Source organism: Myotis brandtii, unplaced genomic scaffold, assembly GCF_000412655.1.
Source record: "Myotis brandtii unplaced genomic scaffold, ASM41265v1 scaffold1087, whole genome shotgun sequence".
Classification (NCBI taxonomy): Eukaryota; Metazoa; Chordata; class Mammalia; order Chiroptera; family Vespertilionidae; genus Myotis; species Myotis brandtii.
In genome coordinates this window covers 847,741-871,740 of record NW_005353698.1, presented here as the reverse complement: position 1 = coordinate 871,740, position 24,000 = coordinate 847,741, and the positions used below count along the sequence as shown (strand labels likewise).

Genomic DNA, 24,000 nt, shown 5'->3' with positions numbered 1-24,000 from the left:
AGATCCAGAGACAGAGAAGCATCGATCAGATTGTCAAACCTCAGAGGGAAGGTAGGGGAGGGTGGGGGTGAGGGGGAGAGATCAACCAAAGGACTTGTATGCATACATTTAAGCCTAACCAATTGACAGAGACAACAGGGGAGTAAGGACATGAGTGTGGGGGGGAGCAGTGGGGGGATAAGGACACATATGTAATACCTTAATCAATAAAGAAAAAAAATTAATATCTACAATGCAGTAGGGCTTCTAAAATACAATGGAGGAAAGTGAAGAAAATAGGTACAATGAAACCCTTCACAAGTTGTGCTGGTCACTATAGGAATACTGCTGTAGGATGAGTTTTATGTGTTAACTTGACTTGGCCTTGGGATGACCAGATATTTGGTCAAGCATTATTCTGGGGGTGTCTGTGATTGTGTTTTTGGATGAGATTAACATTTGAATCAGTCATTGAGTAAAGCTGATTGCCTTCCAATGTAGGTTCTCATCTAATTGGTTGAATCCAATTCAAGAATAAGAAGGCTGACCCTCCCTTGAGTAAGAAGGAACTCTTCCTGCCTGACTCCCTTGAGCTGGGACTTCGGTCTTTCTCTGCCTTTGGACTCAAATTGAAATACTGGCTCTTCTTTACTTCAAACCTGCTGGCTTTCCAACTGGTACCATTGGGTCTCCTGGTTCTCAGACCTTTGCATGTAGACTGAATGACACTGTCAACTTTCCTGGGTCTTCAGGCGTTCAGCTTGCTGACTGCAGATCTTGGGACTTCTCAGCCTCTATAATTAATCTATCTCTATCTATCTATCTATCTATCTATCTATCTATCTATCTATCTATCCATGATGAAAAATAAAATATTATACATACATCTATATCTATCTGTATCTATCTATCTATCTATCTATCTATCTATCTATCTATCTATCATCTATCTATCTATCTATCTATCTATCTATCTATCTATCTATCATCTATCCTATTTACTCTGTTTCTCTGGAGAACCCCAACTAATATAGTTTTATTTTCCACAAAAATAAGGGCAAATGGCTTATTTCTTTCCTAATACACTGAAACATGTATGTCCATTTTTCTTCAGAGCTGAGGTCTTTTATCAAAGAAATAAAGAGGTTTATTTACAAGGACAAGTCTGTGGAAAAATGATAACGCTAAAGAAAAGTGGATTCCATCATTGCTTAAACTTGTAATAGCCACGTGAAGTCGCTAAGTAATAAACAGCCTTTCATCACTTTATAGTGGGTCTTTCCATCTCCTTAGGAACTCTGAACTCACAGAAAATGAATAGGCAGAATAATCTGGCAGCTAGAAGGTCACTTTTTCATAAACCCTTTCCTCATCGTTCTTAAACTGCTTTTCCCATATTCAATGTATAACACAACCACAACTTAAAGAAAAAAATGTTTCCCTCAATCAATCTTAACATTAGGTCATCTGAAACTTGTCTATCATTTTATATCTACACAACTACTAGAATTTTAGAATTATTTATGATGCTGACCAGTCTTCCTTGGGAACACTTAATGGCAGCTTCCATATTACTGAATGCCTCAGTTAGTGGTGGTTGGCTGAACATACTATTCTGTATATTTAGCAGGGTATCATACTAAATTTGAAGTTTTATCAGGTCTGTTACAATGAGCAGTTTAAGTTGGACTTCCCTGCATGCTTTAGACATTGAGCATGACTTCTCCATCCTTAGCATTGTTAACTATAGCTGTCTACTGCATACTATTGAATAAAATGAATGGATATGTCTTCAGACCTGTATCAATCATTTCCATATAACTACGACAACCTTTCTTTTATCTTTATTAGATAATATTAAACATAATATGTGTACAATATCTTATAATTCACACTTTCTGTAGAGTTGTCTTACTTATTTTGATTTCCAAAAAAAGATCCTATATAAAACAATCATCAGTTTCTTGATCCTTACTAATAGGTTTTGAAAGGGGTGGTAAAAACATCATTCTTCAAGAAAATTAAAGCTGGATGCATAATATGAAAAAAAATCAAATATGATAGATATGTATGATCTAGTCAAACACATGCATATTAACTCATATTTATTTTTTTAAAAAGAAGCAGTATTAACAATTCTGTGGGCTGATATTTGGTCAGAAGACAATCCCACAACAATACCTCAGCTTCTACCTAAAAAAGAAATATTGTTTTTAAATGTCCCTCTCCTTGATCATATGGGTAAATATTTCACAAATTTGATATTTGAACATTTTTGATAATATGTATATATAATCAAACCTTTTAAATAAATAAACACAATTACAGCTGTTAACAGAGGTTTAAATGAATACCTTGTTAATAAATGCTATTATTATTATTTTTCAGTGAATCTTGATTTAGTCTTTAGCCACAACATATATCTGAAACTTGAGACTGACTTTTCTTGTGGCTTATGAAATTAGTGTCATTTCTTTCTAGTCCACTATTCAAATCATTGGCTCATTTTATTGTCTGTTTTAGGAGAATTCGTTTCCGTAACTCAAAATTAAAATATTCTAAATGGGCTATTCATTACATTTAAAAATCAATTATAGCTAAAGCTGGCATTTTGTAAACAAAAGGAACTTTTCTAAACAAAAGAAAGGATGCTCAGTCCCTCCTTAAAAAGAGCTGAGGATTTCTGCAGCTTCCCAGTTCCCCCTCTACAGCTCTTCTAGGAGAGCCAGTCTGTGGACCAGAGGGAAGGACTTCTCCAGACATGCACAGCATCACCAAACGCAAAGCCAAGCCGCGCTCTTTGCCTGGATGTACTGCTGTGTGTTTGGTTTTGCTAGGTTGTTTCCAGTGCTCTTTCGAGTGCATTTCCAGACTATGTCAGTGGAGATGAGAATGCAAACGTGGTGATGAGATGAGATACAGAGAACTAATAATATAAAAATAAACTCTTCATTCATGAGATATATAGAAAACAAATAGTTAAAAGTTAAAAGCATAATCACTTCAGTTTTGAATTCCTTGAACATTAAAAGTAGAAGGTAGATTATGATGATTATTTAGGCCATTTGCTGTGAAAATGTTATTAGATTCACTTAAAATTTTCATGGCTTTACTTTTCTGATTTTTAAAAAAAGTTACATAATCTTGTATATTTATTTCACATATTTCTCATTTTATAAATACCAGAGGTGACCAGGATTGAGAACCTAAGAGACTTGTCATTTAGTAAAGTACCAGATAGGATGTGAGAAGATAAAAATCCACCAAATAATTTTTGATTTCAAAACAACAGGAAGATTCAACGTTACCATCTTTCCCTACCCAGTTATCTTTCTCAGTTCCTGCTGTCCCGTCATCTGAAATTCATTCCGCTTAAAACTAAGGATGGCAAAACATGAGCACGTCTTGGCGTGACATTTTAGGCTGTTAACTGTGGTTTATAACATCATCTCTTTGTATGCCAGGACCAGGCTTTGTTAGGAAATACAGAGAAGACAGCTCATAGACACACTATACTTCTGGGAGAGGGCATGCCAACCATAGAAACAGACCAGGAAAAGCAGGTTCTGGTCAGAGGACAATCCCACAGGCTTCATCCACATACCAGGGCTGGTTCCACTCACTAAAGCCACAGAATATTCTGGCACATTCTTGTGTGTTCCCCTGGCCTGCGTTTATTTTTAAACCTGCGCTCTAATAAACATCTGAGTTGCTATATAATGTTTTCCCTGGACTGTTTCACCCTGCCCTCAAACTGGTTGACCTACTTTGTCTTGTTTTGGGGATTTTACACACAAACATCCTCAGAGGATAAAAACATTCACTTACCTGGCCTTTCTGTTGTATTGACTGAACTCTGATTTTCAGCTTTAAAGGAAAGAAAAGAAAAGAAAATCACTAAAATGAAATGCTGAGTATCGGATCTACTCATAATTATTTCAAGTGGTAAAGGAATATAGAACTTAGCTCATCTGTGATTTCCTTACCCTTACATAATAAGATCATGAGGCTTCATGGTTAAAAGATACTTTAGAGCAGGGGTCAGTCAGCTTTGACTTAAAGGGCTACTTAGTAAATAGGTTAGGCTTTGTGGCCCATGTCCCTGTAGCAACTACCCCACTTTACAGCTGTAGTGTGAATGCGGCACACATCACACCTGAAGTATAGGTGTGTCTGCGTAACAATGAAACCGTACTTAGAAAAACAGGTGAGGACTGGATTTGGCCTGCAGGCCACAATTTGCTGAATCCTGCTTTAGAGAGTCTAGAACACCTATGACACGCGTGTCAGAGGTGACACGCAAACTCATTTTTTTGGTTGATTTTTCTTTGTTAAATGGCATTTAAATATATAAAATAAATATCAAAAATATACATCTTTGTTTTACTATGGTTTTAAATATCAAAAAATTTCTGTATGTGACACAGCACCAGAGTTAAGTTAGGGCTTTTCAAAATGCTGACATGCCGAGCTCTAGAACATCACTGGTCTAGAACAATCTCACATCTTGAATACATTAAGGCAGCACAACTTGCGGTCCTTCGGCAGGTGCTTTCTGTGTGGGGCTGCCATGTGTCTGTGTCTAGTAGGATATGATTCTTGACCTGCGAAAGATTCAGGGAGGTTCAGGCAGATACCTTTGACAATTAGGGAATTCCTTTAAAGTAAATACAGTGCAGAGGAGCTCTCTACAGGTCAGATTACTTGAGGGAATGATACAGTTCACTTCAGCACCTTTGAGTATATTCACCATAAACAATTCTTGCCATGTGGAAAATATAGAAAATATTTTTGAAACAAATAGAAGCCCAATAATAAATGTTTAAAGTATCCATTTGCTTTCTTTGTACCTATACTTGACTGATATTCTTAAATTACACTCCCCCCTCCTTGGTTCAATGCATAGTACTATTGCCTCCTCTCTCTCCCCGCCTTCCCCCTCGCCCCCTATCGCAAAAGACAAAAAGTAGTGGCCTTTCTTGATTCTCTTCTTTTTCTCACCACCATCAGCTCTAGCTTCAAGTTATATTTCAACTATCTCTCACCACTTAATTGGCTACTATTCATCTGGAACACATACTTCTCCTTTTGGCACCTGCAATAATGGCCACCTAGAAAAACCTTTTTAAACTTAAACTTGGCTGCTTCAGTGGCTCCCTAGTCTTGCTACAGTTAGCAAGTCTTTACAGGAATGGCCCCTGCCTTGCTCCTCAATTCATCTTCAACCAGTCAGCCCCTGTTTAGATCAAAGTCACGGGGCTCTTCCTGCCTCGGGCTTGTCGGCTTTATCTCCTCTGTACCTCATGTTCTCTCAGGCTAACACTGGCTTCCTTCTACCTTTCACGACTCTGCTCAGATATCACCACTCAAAGAGGTCTCCTCCCACCACCTTATCTAAAGTTGTCTTCTTTTCCCTTCATACTAGTCCACCACTCTGCTTCATTTGCTCAACAGTACTTTCATTGCTACAGTAACATTTACTTTATTTTTAAAAAAATTGTTGTCAGAATGTAAACTCCATGAGGACAGAGATTTCTATTTTTTAATTAAAGTCTACTTGATATGTAATATTGTAATTTTCAGTGTGCAACAGTGATTTGGCATTTATATACATTGCTATGTGATCACCATGTTATGTCTAGTAACTATCTGTCACCATACAGTCATTACAACATTATTGACTATATTCCTTATGCTGTGCATTGTATCCCGTGATTTATTTGTTTTATAACTGAGAGTTTATAGCCCTTCACCTTTTTCACCCACTCCCCCACTTACCCTCCTCCAGGAACCATCACTTTGTTTTCTGTTTCTATGAGTCTGTTTCTGTTTTGTTTTTTCATTTGTTTTGTTTTTTAGATTCCCCATATAAGTTAAATCATAGTGAATGTGTCTTTCTCTGCCCAACTTATTTTACTTAGCATAATACCCTTTAGGTCCATCCAAGATTATGTTTTTCAATCAAGCCACAATTTCAGTGCCCACCACCAGGACATGGCAAAATAGATCTCCAGTAAAAAACACACACACATATGGAATGAACAAGTGAGGGTAGAAAATAATAATCATTAATAATAATAATAATAATGTTACTATTATTATTAACAGTTAAGGCTAATTATACTTACCTAAATTTAGTTTTAATGGAAAATTAATGCTTTATTTAAAATGGCTAGTTGGATAATCATAGCTACCATTTTTAAAGCAACTCTTATGATCAGTGCCATATATTATTTGTTGATGTCTACAAGAGAGATACTCATTTGGAAACCTGAAAACATCTTCTGAGAGAAGTAAAACTACTTTCTCAAGGGGGTACAATGATTAAAAGTCAGGCCTGTTGATTCTAGTGTCCATCTTCTTTTACTAAAACAGACAGCTTTTCTTCCACTAAACTGTTCTGAAAGGAAAGCTTATGTAATTAAGTCCAACATTTGAAAACTAGTTAAAATACTTTTGAACATGGCATAATGCTGTATGTGGAAGATGCAGATAAAATATTTATCAGCTGCTAGAGGGTTAGAATACAAAGACAATCAAAAACCCTTTGTTTCTCTGGCTATTAATATCAGGTCATAACCTTTCTTGCTGATAGACTGCATTAAGAATGAAAAATGTTTAAATTTGTATGAGAGAAAACCTTCTGACTAACCTTCAGTTGTGTATTTTTTTTCCAGCCTTCAAGAATGTATAATAATTTTAGAACTTGTTAAAACTTATATAAAAGTAACTATGTTTTAAGGTGTAGCAGAATTTAAAAAATACATCTATCAATTCAATCTTTGGATATATATTGAATCCTAAGATGACCATATTTTTATATATGAATGAATATATTGTTATTCTGAGGACAAAATTCTGCAAAACTTAAATATTTAATCAATATTGAAATAGTACTATTTTTCTGAAAGCAAGTAGAATTATTCTGAAGAAATACTGTGTTTTCATAGGCATACCACTTTCAAATTTGAAGTCAGTTCTATGGATATAAAAGCATAATAGAGGTGAATACTGTGAACATGGCTAAGTTATGGGGATTAACCAAAAGTGAAGATAACTATAATTATTCTTGTCTTTTATTTATACTTTTCAGAATACACATGTGTATTGAGAAAGGGCCAAGATCTGATCTACAGAGGAAGTGAGTCAAGTTGAATAGCAAATGAGTGCAGTGCACCCTTTTGACCTATTCTCAAATTCAGGTGTTTAATAAAGATGAGCAGCTTAGGATGGTTGGCAAATTAAATCTGTTTGTTGAGTTTGATTTTCTAATATGATACTGAAGTCTTAAGAAATGCAAATGGACTTCTAAACTGCTAAACTTTAATCCTCATTAATACAAAGCTAAACTTTAACTCAAATAATTAGCTTTTAAAACAGAAAGCTTAGACAACAATACAACAAATAACTTTGCTGAATAGTCTTCTCTTACAAAGGATATTGTGTTTCCAGCTATACAGAGTTGTATATAGTTATACACAGAACATCATGAACAGGTCCAGGAGAAAAAATAAATAGTTATTCCCAAATATAATTCTTTACTGATAAAGAATTTAAAATAATTTGCTAAAATAATTTGCTATAAACCATTCAAGTTTTCTTTATCATTCTCCAATACATGGCATGGATCAAGTCATTGTATGTGAGATGATTTCTCATTTGGCTGAACCATGACTTGTGACTAAGATTTTGTTATCTTGAGGATTCCTTTTGCATGTGTCTACAAGAAATTATATAAACTAAGTAGCATATAAAAAACATTATGATACACTTCCCAAATAAGTGGCATAAATAAATCAAGTCGTTCACAAAAGAAATAATGGGTCTGGGAGATCAGATAAATTAATGTTTTCCAAAGGATGAGATGCATAGCACTGTATGAGAGATTTTATAAGCTGTACTGGAAAGTGGCATTAAATAACATCGAAATACTCAATTATAAAGTTATTCCACTTTTGCTTTCTTTCAGTTTATTTGATGACTTCAATGAGGAAGTTTTAAAATTTGTTTCATGCAAATATGTCATTTATACCTATCATGGGTTTACCTTGATTTTTTTGTTCTTTTTTCAGGAGAAAGTGAGCGCACAATCTCCCACGACCACAAATGATACAGTTGCTTTTCCCACATCTGGGGAAATGATAGGGGTCAGCACATCTGGAGTTCAGTGGATAAGCCTGGCCTTGGGAAACCACCTTCACGATCATGGGATCTCCCCTCCCAGGTAGGTATTTGATTTATTTTTTGTAACCAAGGACAAGCAAGCCTCAAACTCAGAGCCTTTGGCAAGTGGCAAAATCTAGCTAGAATTTAATTTTATTTTGCTTACATTATAGTGATTTGATAGCTCCTGCCTGTGCCAGTGAAACTGGTTTTGCATTTAAGATAACGGTTTCTTTTTCAAACAAATTTAAGAAAAGTTGCATCAACTTAAAGAAAGTACTAAATAAATAAATAATAGTGCAGATGGTACACATATCTGGCAACTCTCATTAAGCGGTGGAAAATATTGAGGTAAAACCTTGTAGAGACCCTTGATGAATGTATAGAATTTGAATTAGAAGTTGGGAGCTGTATATAGTTATACACAGAACAAGGGGAAGAACAAATGAGGACCATACACATGTGAGGGGAAGAACACACACACACACACACACACACACACACACACAGTCAAGCATAAGTCAAGACTAAGTCTGGCATATTGGGCAACAGGGAGAGCAGTAACCTTGTTAGAATCATACATAGGTTTATGGTCTGTCAGCCAGCAGGCACTCAGTCAACCTCTTGTGTTACAGTTATTGAACACCTACTTGTCAAGCATATGATACATCCAATTAAAAGCTAGTTGTTTTCTACTTCCCTTAGATACTTTATGTAAAATAGCTGCAATGAGAGCAAGTGTAGTATAGTAAAGTTTATGGGGTTTGAGGCAAGAAAAAGAGGGTTTGAATTTCATCTTCTTAATTTAAACTTGGCCAAGTTATTTAATCTTCTGAACCTGCTTCTTTATTTGTGAAACTGGTGTCATCAATACCAACAATGCCGGGCTTTTGCAGGATTATTATTAATAGGAGCTATAATTTATTGTGTTTACCTGCCATACACTGTTTTTATCTCTTTTGATCTTCACAAGAATCTGAGATGGGCATAACATCATTATAAAATATTTTATGGATGAGAAAACTGAAGCACAGAGAAGTTAAGTAAACAAATGGTTGTGCTATTATTTGACTCTAAGAAATCTTACTTCAGAATCATTATTTATAACCAATAAGCTAAGTTCCTCTTGACATGATTAGAATGTACAATTCTTATTTTGAAAACGGTATGTTGTCTTAAAAATTGCAGGATTGTGTAATTTTTTAGACAACAGGCTATTCTCATGTTCATCCTGGAATATATCTAAAATGTTTACAATTATCTATACTTTTTGTGTAGAAATCAACTCCATATTCAAATAAGAATTATGCAAAAGGAAACATATGAGGAACTACTTATTATATACAAATGCAATTAACTCCTACTTAATAACCTACTGATTACTTATAAGTGTTATTCATTTCTACTTAACAACAGCCAGATTTTCCCCTTCAGATTTCAAGTCTGTAATATTGTATATACTGTGATAGCAGAAGCTTTGGCTTGGAAAAATCCTTACAAGAATTTCTCTCTAAACACTTGCCTTAACATAGTCATGTATTGGCATTTTGTCCATCTTAATTTGCCTTCTATCTAAAATCTTATTCCACGTTTTTTCCTTGGCCAAGTCTGAATTTACCAAAGGAAGATTCTCTTTGGAGAATAGTCTCTTCTTCCCTGTCAATCTCTTACAGTGTGTACCGTGCCTGCTTTCAAATCTGATTATTATAACCTGAATGACTCATTTTCCAGCGAGTAAAGCATTTGTTTTGCTTCCTTCCTTCCATCTTCCTTTCTCTTTTCTGTTCTTTCCTCAGAAATCATCAGTATGTGCACAAGAAAGGAAAAAAGAAGAGTCAGAGAGGATGCCATATGTTCAAGCCATTAGAAGAAATAAGGAATTCAGGAAGAGAAGATTTGTAGTTTAATGACAGAGTTTCACACGCAGGCCTTCCACAGTTTAGATATTGGAAGGTGGGGACTCCTATGATTGACATTCCCATTGAATTACCCCTCAATGCCCAGCAAAGTAGCCCTGTATATAGACAATGACAAATGTATTGAAATCTACGCGCAGTAAGGATAAATTCAGGATCTGGTCTGGAGTGGGTTAAACAGTGACACCCCTTCCCTCCCTGGAAAGATATGTGCATCTAAAACTTGTAAATGTGACCTTATTAGAAAAAAGAGTCTTTGCAGTAGTGATCTTTCTAGATTAGGTTGGGCCCTAAATCCAATGACACATCCTATATAATAAAAGCCTGATATACTAAGTGTCAGACCGTTTGTTCGACCGTTCAACCAGTCGCTATGATGCATACTGACCACTAGGGGGCAGACGCTTGACCAGTAGATTAGCTTGCTGCTGTGGTCCAGGCTGGACATGCCCTGGAGCCCTCCCAAGGTCCCTCCCATGCCGGCCCCAGTCAGCTCTGATCAGGACTGGGCAAGACGGCCCAAATCGGCCCCGATCAGGACTGGGTGAGATGGGCCAGACACACCCTGGACGAATCCGTGCACCGGACTTGTTGGCCCGATCCCCGCAGACCAGGCTGAGGGACCCCACTGGTGCACAAATCTGTGCACCGGGCCTCTAGTGTCTTTATAAGAAAAGACAAAGACAGAGGAGAAGTCTGTGTGAAGACAGAGGCAGAGATTAAAGCCATGTATTACAAACTAAGGAATACAGAGGATTGCTGGCCACCCCCAGAAGCTACAAGGCATGGCACACTGATGCCCTCCAAAGGATCTTTAGGGAATAAATAAATAAATTAATTCAAAGGGCCACCACATCATTATAATGTCAGAGCACTGAGTTAATGAGGATTTATATATCAAAAATTCTAGGATTTTAGAAATGTATATTCTATAGGCAGAATAAAAGAGTAAAATAAGAGAAATACACACAACTTTTTTGTTAGTTTATTTTGTTCATTAGATTCCACATATAAGTGAAATACTATAGTATGGTATTTGTCTTTCTCTGACTTTTAACAGTTCTTGTAATACTGGTTTGGTGGTAATTCACTCCTTTAGCTTTTTCTTGTCTGGGTTTCTCAACAGAAACATTTCAGTCAAAAGAGATTGGCATGAGATATTCAAAGTGATGAAAAGCAAGGAGGGAGAGGGAGAGAGAGTGAGAGAGAGAGAGAGAGAGAGAGAGAGGACTTTAAAAGAATGAGAAAAATTAGAATTGTTTTCAGGACAAACTTCATTTTGACCTACATTCTGTCTTTCTGGGGAGTAAAGCAGCAAACCTCACAAACTCTTCTTTACTCCAAATCAAACCTGCGCCTGAGATAAGGTAGTCACTATTCAAGGACTCATTGCCCATATGTTTAAGAGGAAAATTAGTTTTCATCTGTTCAAATTTCCCCACCAATAGACTGTTTTGTTCTCTCTCTGCCTCTCTGTGCTGGCTCCACTATTTCTGAACGTTTGTGTATGTGAACGGTGGGAATGGAAAGGGTGCTAACTAGGAATCTGGGCAAGCTCCTGGTTTCATAATGCACAAATGGAAATGTGTATAAACTCACTATTATCCAGTGGAGTCCATGCTAAGTAGGAAGCACCTTTAGGAATGTGAACAATCTGGGGAGGAATGATTTTTTTATAACAGAATTTCCAAAGGACTTAGTACAGAACTGGTTACTCAAATGACAAATGCAAAGGGCAGCAGTAAATACCCTTATTTCATTATCTTGCTTTCCATGGTGTTTCATTTTTCAAGAAATGGCTTTGTGGGTGTATTTTTTTAGACTACTTGGTCACTTCTAACTGTGTTTAGAAGCCAAATGAATACAGTAGTCCCTAGAACTGAGATGCAGAGGGCATTGTACTGCATGAATCAAAGTAAATTTAGCAGTTTTAAGTGACTCATGGGGTTGGCCACTCACTTCTGTATACGTGCTAATTTGAATAAACTATGGACCTGAATGACAGTGTCCCCATCAGTCACTGAATGCATTAGTGCAACATGCGAAGTAAGTGAGTGTAATCCTCAAATGTTACACATTTTGCAGCAGATACATGTTCACTTTTATTTTTGTTTGTATTTGGGGCAATCATATTATGAGATGAGGTTTATGAGGTTTTGGTTTGGTAAAGGCACTTTTCATACATATATTGCCTACAAGATAGGTTCTACTTATAAGAAGCCAAATATTAACCTAAAAAAATGTTCTTCATGTGAAGTAGAAATGACCCTACTCTTCAAATCTTTCTTTGTGGTTACTGTCTCATGAAATAAAATTATTAGTTCACAATTATTGTGTGAAATTAGCATCTTAATATATAACCTTCTTTCTGTTGTGCTTAAGATGATTATAATAAATGGGGAATAAAAAAAAGATGTTCCTGATGTGTTTCAAGACAAGAATGGGCTTGGATATGCACAGTTTCCACTTGCCATCTCCTTTCACCTAAGACATCTCCCAAGAAAAGACTTAGAAACTGCTTCTTGTTAAAGACAATGGACATGTACAAATATATATACATTATTTAAAATGAATGGCATCTGGTAATGCTGTTAGGGCAGATTACTAGCTTTTCTAGTCAGGATATTTTCAATAAAAGTACAGATTCCTTCATATCATGGAGGACAGGGTATGAGAAGTGCTTGTTATGAAGATATTTGTAGACTAGAACTGGAAATCTGTCAGAAATCAGGGGAGTGCTAGGTCCTGCTACTCTCTCTGTCTCTCATGAACAACTTAATCTTGCTCATGAGGTTTCTCCATCTCTCCAAGTACTCTCTCCATTCTGCTCTATCAACCCTACTTATTCATAGTATTTTTTATTATGTCATAGGGATGCCTAGACATCACCATGGCTGTCTCCACTCACTCTACTAAAACCTTGCTGCTTTAGTTCCCACAGATAATCACATTTTTGTTTGTTTGTTCATTTCTTTGGGTTTTCTAGTTCACATGACACAGAAAGGAAATTTGATTGGACTAAGTCAACATTTTCTTCTCTTTAGCTTTTAAATAAAGCTTTATAAAAAAATTTAAAACTAAATTAACCAATTTTAAGTATGCAACTCAATACTTTTTAGTAAATTTATAAAGTTGTGCAACTATCACTATAATCTAGTTTTAGAACATTTTCGTTAACACAAGAAACTCACTTGAGACTTTTTAGCAGTCAATCCCCAGTCCCACCTTCAGCTTTAGGCAACCACTTGTCTGCTCTTCTCCCCTATAAAAACATTCATTCTGGATATTTTATATAAATGGAACTACACGATATATAATGTTTTTGGAAAGGGTTCTATCACTGAGCTTAATGTTTTTGAGGTTCATTGTGTTATAACATGTATTAGTATTTTGCTTTTCTAAATTGCTGAATATTATTCCATTATATGGATATCCCATGTTTTAGAATATTTCAAATCCACTCCAAATGGAAAATCCAATAGAATAGTCCATTTAATCAGTCAATGGATATTTGGATTATTTCCAGTGTGACTATTATGAATAATGCTACTATTAACATTCATTACCTCAATAACATTCTACCTTGATTACTATAGCTTTAGAGTAAGTTTTGTAACTGGCTTGTGTAAGACTTCCAACTTCGTGTTTTTTTTTTAAAGTATTTTGTTTATTCTAGGTCTTTTTCATTTCTTTATATATTTTAGAATCAGCATATCAATTTATAAAAAAGCACACAACAAAACAAAAACAAACCCCCGCCCCTATATTTGCAATGATTTTCACAGGGATTTTATTGAATATGTTAATTAATTATTTATAAAATTGGGGAGAACTGCTATCTTAAAATATTGAGTTTTCTAATGTATGATTATGTAACGTCTCTCTATTTAATTAGATATTTAATTTCTCACAGAAATGTTTTATAGTTCAGTGTACAAATCTTTCACTTATATTGTTAAATTTCTTCCTATATATCTTTATTGTTTCTCATGGAATTGTAAATGACATTATTTCCTTAATTTTATTTTTGAGTCATCATTGCTAATATATATCTTATATCCTGTGATATAAAATATTTTTTACTAATTTGTGTAATTTTTGTGGACCCTATGGATTTTCTACATAGATAATGATGTAGTCTGTTAAGAAAAACTGTTTTGTTTTCTTCTTTCAAATCTGGATGAATGGATCTATCTGTCTATCTATCTATCTATCTATCTATCTACTACCTTATTGTACTATCTAGAATCTTTGGTTATAATTTTGAACAGAAGTGAAGAGAATAGACATCTTTGTTATGTCCCAGATCTTAAGAGAAAGACATTGTTTTTCACTATTACGTATATTGTTTGCTGTATGTTTTTCATTTATGTCCTTTATCATTTTGAGGAAGTATCATTTTATTTCTAGTTTATGGAGAGTTTTAATTATTAGTGTGTGTTTAATTTTGTCAAATATTTTTCTGTATCTACTGATTCTACTATAGTGTATTACATTACCTGATTTTAAAATGCTAAACCAATCTTGCATTCCTGGATAAATCCTACTTGCTCATATTTTTATCTTTTTTATATGTTATTAAATTTGGTTTGTTAATATTTTAGTAGGATATTTGTATCTATATTTATGAGGGATTTGGTCTGTAGTTTATTTGGCTTGCTTTTTCTTTTTATTCTTTTCTAGCTTTGGTATTAGGATAACACTCGCCTCAGATAATTACTTATGTGCTGTTCCCTCTTCTACTTCTTGAAAGAATTTGAAAGTAATTATCATTTCTTTTCAAAATATTTTACAGAATTAGCAAGTGAAGCCGCCCTGTATTGAGCTTTCTTCATGGAACCATTTTAAATTTCTAATGCAATATTTATCATTGTTTTAGGTCATTTCAGACTTCCTATCTAGTCAGTTTTAGAAATTTGTTTTCTAAGAATTTTCCTATTTTATCAAACTGTCTAATTTGTTGGCCAGGCTCACATTTTTGTGCCAGATGATATCACAGGTGACTGCCCACCACTGAATTGATCTTCATTGGCATCTGACCATTTGTGGCTATGGGGAGCTACAGTGTCACTGTACAAAGCAAAGTTGCCAAATGATTCTCTTATTTGGTAGAGACTAGGAGGAAATATGGGTGGGGCATGGTTCTTTGGTAGCAGAGGTCTAGAAAACATTCCAAATCTAATTCTGTTTAACACACTAGGTTAACGTTTCAGCACACATGCTTATACTTACTCTTGTTTTGGGAACTTTGTAATGTTGAAACATCCTTTGGAAGTGGAAGATCTGTCACTGTTGCACTTTTGGTGGTCAACTCTTTCTTTGTCATACCGTTGGTTGTGGCTTCTAATCATGTAAAAAGAATGAACAGCCATCAGAGGTATAACCAATCACCAGATAGTGTCATTAATATTCATATTAACACCCAGTTACAATCCAAAGATTACTTACTAAATCTGATGGAGATTTAGAAATTCAGCATTTTGATGTCTACCTTTTGGCAATCTACTTAATACATTAAAGAAACTAAGAGGCACTTTAGACTCTCCTATATATTTCCAATTGGTTGTCTCATTTAATTATAACAGTAGTCCTATGAATTAATAATTATGGTAATAATTTTATATATAAGACTCAGAAAAGTTAAATCCATAGGCACATAAGTCAGGGCAGGAGAGAGCCAGAATCTGAATCCAAGTTTTCCTGATGCAAAGGTTAATCACTGAGCTACCCACTTCCAGTAAGCAAGAGGTAATAGTTGGAGATGCTCCCATGGTTCCCATGCTGTCTGGGAAACAATTTTCAGGTAGGTGAAGTAGCCAAGAGGAGAGGAATAACAGGAAATAAAATAGAGCAAACTTTTAATTATACTTTATTTTTTTAACAAGAAGATTAATAGCAAAGATAAGTCAAGTTTCCAAAAATGACATTGAAATAAATTTACTTGAAACAACCTATATTTGCATAAATATTATAAAAACAAAATGACTGATGCCCTTTAGTCTTTTCAGAGTCTAGTATGGGAACATTGGGTTAGTAAAGAAAAGGCTGACATACTGGTTAGTGCATACTTAATGTTAGCTAGATAGGATGTTGGCCAGAGATGGGGAGAAAGCAATATAATAGATTTCTATAACAAAGTGGGCTGAAACCTAGAATTGCTGGTACCTTCCAGAAGTGTCAGTCAGTTTCCATTCTATAGCAAAGGTGTCTATCATGTAATGCCAATTCTTAATGCAGGTGAGAGATTTATGCTAGAGAAATTAATAGTTTTCAAGATGATCTCATAGACAGTGGGTAAATATGTCTTCAGACATAAATCATTCAGGAATTGGCATGCAAACAAATTGAAATAAATTCAAACATAAGCTGCAGCATTCACAGTGCATGTGAGAAAGAATAAGTGGAAATGGGCATAAACTTCAGAGGCATCTGAAATATTTGAGGGAGTAAATAAAGGTCTTATTGTAGCAAGAAGGCAGAAACTGATGTTTGTGACAGCATGGAAGTGGGAAGGTTACCCAAGGTGCAGAAACTCAATACTTGAGGTTGGAGGTACATGTGGGGGTAAAATTTTGCTTCTCACTACAATTCCAAAAAACAAAATGCTAGCAAAATATCAGAACAGGAGATTCTCTTCAACAATCTTTGGAGAAGAATTCTTCTGTTGAGGTAAAAATTAGAAAACATGAAAAGCTATCCTGAGGGCCTAAAGAATTTCATAGTATAAAGCAGACTCAACAATTTTGGTGACAGAAAGAGAATATACAGATAAGAAAGATGTGGAGAGTGGCCAGATTAGAAAAACACAAACAAAAGAGTAGAATAATGGAATAGCTGCAATGCAATACCATTGATTTTGCTTAGAGAGCTACTATTATTAATGTGGAATATATTTCACAAATGAGAGTAGAACTAGAGTTTATACTCAATTCAGTGCAGGTTGTCAATTACTCCAATTAGGCAATGGAAGGAATCTTAAATGATTTGAAGGCAATCAAAATATTTTTAAATATCCATGGTGGACTTAAAATGAATAGAATAAAAGATGCATGACTGATGTGCCAGAGTTGTAAATTCTCAAATTTTACTAGTATACTGAAATGTTTCAAATCCTAGTCTCAAGAGAGAAAAAAAAAAACTGGATGACTGAAATTTATTAATATATGAGAACAATTGTCTTATATTAATATTTTGTTGAAAAAAATCGTCCTGATTGCATTTTGGGTTCACATATAGTAGATTCTGGACTCCTGCCCAAAAGTGACTGCCTCCTCAGATTAAAAAGAAAACCAAACTTAAAGCTGTTCTCTAAACTTACATGGTTTGCTCTTTTCCAGTTTTCTGTCAGGCCATTTCCCCTCAAATACCTCTATATATCTGCTTTGGTCTACAGGTCCAAATAGCATTATGTCTAGCTAGTAATATATGTATTAGGTTTGATGAAACTGATTTTAGTAGAGAAATATTAATTTATATTGCAATATTGAGAAAATATTGGCCTTAATTTTAGGGTCTGTGTTTTTTAAATTCATGATTTTTTAATTCTTAGAGCTTTGTTTTAGGTGAAATGCACGAAAGACAAAATATAAGTAATTTTTAATCCATATTTGAATTGTAATAAGGAAATTTTAACACAAGAGATACTTTGAGAGATACACACCAATACTAGAGTGTAAATGCAGAGAAAAGACCTTGAATTCAACCATACCCTTAAGTGGCTTGACTGAGCAGAGAAATAGAGGCTGTTTTATAATTGTCTTGAAAATATTAATATGGAATTCATCTTGTATATTTTGGGAAATTAAATTTTGGGGAGCAAGCAATAAGTGTGAACATTAATTATATTAGAAATTTAAGGTGTGATAATACTAGTATGGTATGTTATTTGGTTATATATTTTTTCAAAAGATGTTTTTTAGTCCTGGCCAGTTTGGCTCGGTGAATAGAGTTTCAGCCCAAGGACTGAAGAATCTTGGGTTCGATTCTAGTCAAGGGCATATACCTGGGTTGCAGGCTCAATCTGGCCCTGGTTGGGCACATGCTGGAGGCAACCAATTGATATTTCTCTCTCTCTCTCTCTCTCTCTCTCTCTCTCTCCTTCCACTCTCTCTAAAAATCAATAGAAAAATATCCTCAGGTGAGGATTAATAACAACAACAAAGATTTTTTTTTAAATCAAATTATTTGAAGCTGCATAAATTTTAAAATCAAGTGAATGTCTTTATGTTAGTATTACTAAGATTTTTAAAAAATGTTATTGTGCATTGTAAAACTCTAGGGGGTAGTATTTTCTAAAATAAATTTTCCAAGAACCTTAACTCTCAGGGATCACTTGATATACTAATATTCCATAGAAATTTTGTCCCCATGACAACATGCATAGTTTGGGATAAATTAACTAAATTAATGTCCTGATTGGTTTAAATGGCATCTGGAGTAATATTAAAGAGCCTCTCGTAGAAATATTATGAGGAGCATAAATGTTTATGCCAATGGTCCTAGGGCAGCGGTTCTCAACATGTGGGTTGCGACCCCTTTGGGGGTTGAACGATCCTTTCACAGGGGTCGCCTAAGACCATCCTGCATATCAGATATTTACATTACGATTCATAACAGTAGCAACATTACAGTTATGAAGTAGCAACGAAAATAATTTTATGGTTGGGTCACAGCATGAGGCCAGAAGGTTGAGAACCACTGGTCCTAGGGTGATGTGAAAACAGTGCTAAACATATGGAAAAGCAGCTTCTTAATGTTTCCTCAGATTCTCTTGATCTCCTCCCTTGAAGTGAAAAGCAATACCCCAGACTGTAAATAAGTTTAAATTCCAAGCCCAAGATAAAAAAGTAAAAAAAAAAATTAATTACAAGAGTGTAGGCCAAACACCTGAACAATTCAGAAACTTAAGACTGCATCTCCTTCAGTCCTTCAGTCCTAAGGAACCAATCTAAAAGAAAGTTTCAAAGATTTTGAAGAAAACAAAATGGTGGTGGTAGACAAATATAGGTAAAGTGAAACTACAGCTTTCAGCAGAAGGCAAGAAGAGGAGAGACTTTTATTTCAATGTGAATTTTATATTTCTTTTTTCTTTTCCATATTATTTAGATAGTGGGTTAAGGTAGGTGGTAATGGCCCTTTGGGATTGTTTTTTTTTTATTTTTATTTTTTATTTTTCTTTAATTGCTTAAAGTATTACAAAGGGTGTTACATATGTGTCCCTTTTTATCCCCCTGCCCTTGACAATCTCCTGGCCTCCCCTACCCCCCAGTGTCTTATGTCCATTGGTTATGCTTATATGCATGCATACAAGTCCTTCAGTTGATCTCTTACCCCCCTCCCGAATGTGTGAGATCATGTGGTATTTTTCCTTCATTGACTGGCTTATTTCACTTAGCATAATGCTCTCCAGTTCCATCCATGCTGTTGCAAATGGTAAGAGTTCCTTCTTTTTTACAGCAGCATAGTATTCCATCGTGTAGATGTACCACAGTTTTCTAATCCATTCATCTACTGATGGGCACTTAGGCTGTTTCCAGATCTTAGCTATGGTGAATTGTGCTGCTATGAACATATGGGTGCATATATCCTTTCTGATTGGTGTTTCTGGTTTCTTGGGATATATTCCTAGAAGTGGGATCACAGGGTCAAATGGGAGTTCCATTTCCAGTTTTTTGAGGAAACTCCATACTGTCTTCCATAGTGGCTGCACCAGTCTGCATTCCCACCAGCAGTGCACAAGTGTTCCTTTTTCTCCACATCCTCTCCAGCACTTGTCGTTTGTTGATTTGTTGATGATAGCCATTCTGACAGGTGTGAGATGGTACCTCATTGTTGTTTTGATTTGCATCTCTCGGATGATTAGTGACTTTGAGCATGTTTTCATATGTCTCTTGGCTTTCTGAATGTCCTCTTTTGAAAGGTGTCTATTTAGATCCTTTGCCCATTTTTTGATTGGATTGTTTATCTTCTTTTTGTTAAGTTGTATGAGTTCCCTATAAATTTTGGAGATTAGGCCCTTATCAGATATGACGTTGGCAAATATGTTTTCCCACGCAGTGGGTTTTCTTGTTGTTTTGTTGATGGTTTCTTTTGCTGTGCAGAAGCTTTTTATTTTGATGTAGTCCCATTTGTTCATTTTCTCTTTAGTTTCAAGTGCCCTAGGAGCTGTATCAGTGAAGAAATTGCTTCGGCATATGTCTGAGATTTTGTTGCCTTTGGATTCTTCTAGAATTTTTATGGTTTCCTGTCGTACATTTAAGTCCTTTATCCATTTTGAGTTTATTTTTGTGTATGGTGTAAGTTGGTGGTCTAGTTTCATTTTCTTGCATGTATCTGTCCAATTTTCCCAACACCATTTATTGAAGAGACTATCTTGGCTCCATTGTATGTTCTTGCCTCCTTTGTCAAATATTAATTGAGCGTATTGGTTGGGGCTGATTTCTGGGCTTTCTATTCTATTCCATTGATCTATATGTCTGTTCTTGTGCCAGTACCAGGCAGTTTTGAGAACAGTGGCTTTGTAATACAGCTTGATATCTGGTATTGAGATCCCACCTACTTTGTTCTTTCTCAGGATTGCTGCAGCTATTCGGGGTCTTTTTTTATTCCAGATGAATTTTTGGAGAGTTCGTTCTAGATCTGTGAAGTATGCCGTTGGTATTTTAATGGGAAGTGCGTTGAATTTATAGATTGCTTTGGGTAGTATGGACATTTTAATGATGTTGACTCTACCAATCCATGAACACGGTATGTTCTTCCATCTGTTTATGGAATTGTATATTCACCACTGTCCTCCCTCTTGCAAGACCAATTAGACACTGTGTCTAAGCCCAAGGACAGTGAGTCAGAGCAGACCACCGAAAAGCTCCCTGCCATTTAGGCACTGACGAAAGGTGTTTAGGTGTCTCCAGATCTATCCATTACCTAACCCACTTTACCAAGGTAAGTTTATATAGGAATTTGGGACTGATCCCAGGCCAGGAATAATGTTATACTGTACTTAGAGATGCTCTTTGCTAATGTATCCCAGAAATCAGATGGGTTGGTGTAGTTTGGTGACTTCAGAGGAATCTAGTAATTTGGGATCCTTTTTCAATCCCTCTGCTCTTCCTTAGAGACCTCACTATCAAGTAGATGTTGACTTACCACTTCCTTAAAATCTATTTTAACAGTGTTTCTTGGAATTAGAGAAAATATTGCTAGGGGCTTCACCTTTATTTTCTCTTATCTAGTGGTCCTATTTATCTGCAAGGTTTTACATGACAGTGATTAATTAGCAATGATGCTTATGGGGACTTTAAAAGCTTCTGGAACATTTGAGTTGCCCTTTTGAAAACTGTGGTTTACAACAATTACACAGCGGTATACGCTCAGGTCAGGTGGTGGGTGAAAAGGGTTGCTTTGCTTGTTTCCTGCTTATATAGTATACATTATAAAAACTATAAATGGAATTTAAATAAACATAATATCTTATTTCAGTAATGTTTAACTGTGCTGCTGTAGACCTAAGGGTTCAGTGGGGAAGCCTCATGGACCCCCTATCTTTAGTGGTAAGAGAGAGGAATGGGTAGAGGTCCACACTGCCCATATACATACACCACACACAACATTGTTTCAAATTGAGCAACTCAACTTCTACTGTTTGATATATTGGCATTTTGTATGTACCAATAAGACTTTCTGTAAATATGTTTCTGCCAGTTAAAAAAAAGTTACACAACAGTAGCCTTATTCAATAGTGAGACTCCCAAATGGTAACCTTGCCTATCCACACTGAAAGCAAGATGAAGAACATCAGAGTAGACAGAAACAACAAGATCTATTGTTGCTGTGAAGTTTATTTGCACATAATGTTCTTACACTATCCTCAAGGACATGACTTTTCACCTGGACTTATGTAGTCTTTTGTAAACACAATTCAAGTTGTTGTTCTTGGTGTTATGTGTGTTCAGTTGCTCTCGGTTAAAGGAATAATTAAAAGAAATAACCATTCACAGCAGGCTGGCAATCTCACCAGTGATATAGCTTGAAAGTAGGGAAAAAACAAGAACATGTACCAAAAACAGAAAAAACACCCATATCCACACATAAAACAATTACAGAATTTGGTGACCACATTGTGGAAGGAGAAAAAAAAATGCTCTGTGAGCCTTATTAATACCTGAAGGTGTCACTACTTAATAGCCAAGTGATGAATTGAAGTTAAAATACTATAAATTCATTAACAAAGAGTTGATAATGAATTTGTTAAATAGAAAAATTTGAAGTTAAAAGAGCAATTTTGAAATTCAAAATTATTATTATAAAATTTGTTTTTTAAAAAATTAAGTCATTTAGCCTTTCTGAAACTCAGTTATCTTTAAAAATAATATTTTAAATAAAATTGTTAAAGCAATCTAAAAATGATAATACATTTCTCAAGATGAGAAGCAAATGCACTATTTAAAAATAGTACCTTAAAAAAGTGCAAAGCACTTGCGAGTCAATGCTTACTATGTTCTGCTTAATGAGACAATACTAATAGATATCCATACTATTCTTTAGAATAATCTTTATACTATTTATTTTTAAAATTTAATTTTAAAATTAGATGCTTGAAGGGGGAAACCTCTGATAGGTAGTAAATACACAGAAGAAAAATAATTTTTAAAACATAGTGGGGGAGGAATTAATAAATATGTAGATATGAAACAATATAATCCTAAATAACCAATGTGTCAAGGATTAAATTACAAGGAATTTTAGAATATACTTTGAGATGAATGAACATGAAAACATAATATATGAAAATTAATGGGATGTAGCAAAAATCTGAGAAGGAAATATATTGGTAAAAACACCTATATTTAAAAAGAAATATGATCTTAAATCAATAACCTAACCTAACCTGTGAAATTAAGAATTTAGAAATAGACAAGCAAACTAATGGGAGCAAAAGAAAAAACACATACTAAAGATTAGAGAGGAAATAAATAGAGAAATCAATAAAATAAAAAGTTGGTTTTTTTAAAGATCAACAAAATTGATAAACCTGGTTAGCCTGACAAAAAAGAGGACTCATATTACTAAAATAATGAATGAAATAGAGGATATTACTACCATCTTAATAGAAATAAGAAGGGATATAAGGCAATGCTATGAACCATTGTGTTCCAATAAATTAGATAACCTAGAGGAAAGGGACAACTTCTTAGTAAATCACCAACTAGCAATCTGAGTCAAGAAAAAATCTGAATAGACTTATAACAACCTCTATAAAGAGGCTGAGATACTAATTCAAAATTTTCCACGAAGAAAAGCCTGGGCCAGACAGCTTTATGGTAAATTCTGACGTATGTTTAAAGAATAATTCTTTATAAACTCTTCCAAAAATTGGTAGAGAAGGAACACTTCCTAATTTATTTACTGAGGTTAGAACTAACCTCATCCAAAAACGTCACAAAAAACTATTAACCTGTATCTTATAAGTGTAGACACAAAAATTCTTTGCAAAGTAATACAAATCATATCCAGCAACATACAAAAAGCATAATATGTAATAACCAAGTGGGATTTAACCAGAAATATAAGGTTGTTGAGCATACAGAAATCAATGTCATATGACATATTAATAAAATGAGAGATAAAAACCATATAATAATCTCAATATAGTAAGAAAATGCACATGATAAAATGCAACACCCTTGCATGATAAAAACACTCAACATCTATACTAATAAAAGGATAATATGCTAATTAGACTGAGAGACCTTCTGGATGTCCTTCCAGACAAAGCCATGGTGGTGGGGCTGAGGCAGAGGGGGTTAGGGGTGATCAGGTCAGGAGGGTAGGGAAGTTGAGGGTGATCAGTCTGGTGGGGGGGGGCATTTGGGGGCGAACAGGTCGGCAGTGAGGGGCAGTTGGGGGCAAGCAGGCCGGGGGGGGGGGCGGTTAGGGGTGGGCA

The 24,000-nt window shown here is 35.1% G+C and overlaps 1 protein-coding gene and 1 long non-coding RNA gene across 4 annotated transcripts in view; one reads left to right on the top strand and one right to left on the bottom strand.

Moving 5' to 3' along the window:
* Positions 1-10,431, top strand: part of LOC102238815 — a 47,168-nt gene extending 36,737 nt beyond the window's left edge. The window contains exons 2-3 of the long non-coding RNA XR_313056.2: positions 8,052-8,203; positions 9,939-10,431. This is a non-coding gene — a long non-coding RNA (uncharacterized LOC102238815). The remainder of the gene's footprint in view (positions 1-8,051; positions 8,204-9,938) is intronic.
* EMCN (endomucin) overlaps positions 1-24,000 on the bottom strand; it is a 106,152-nt gene that overhangs the window by 28,061 nt on the left and 54,091 nt on the right. For all 3 annotated transcript variants that reach the window (XM_014542996.1, XM_005857225.2, XM_014543005.1), the window contains exons 4-5: positions 15,291-15,401; positions 3,808-3,846 (exon numbers count right to left, since the gene is read on the bottom strand). In XM_014542996.1, the coding sequence (XP_014398482.1) occupies positions 3,808-3,846; positions 15,291-15,401 (150 nt within the window). The remainder of the gene's footprint in view (positions 1-3,807; positions 3,847-15,290; positions 15,402-24,000) is intronic.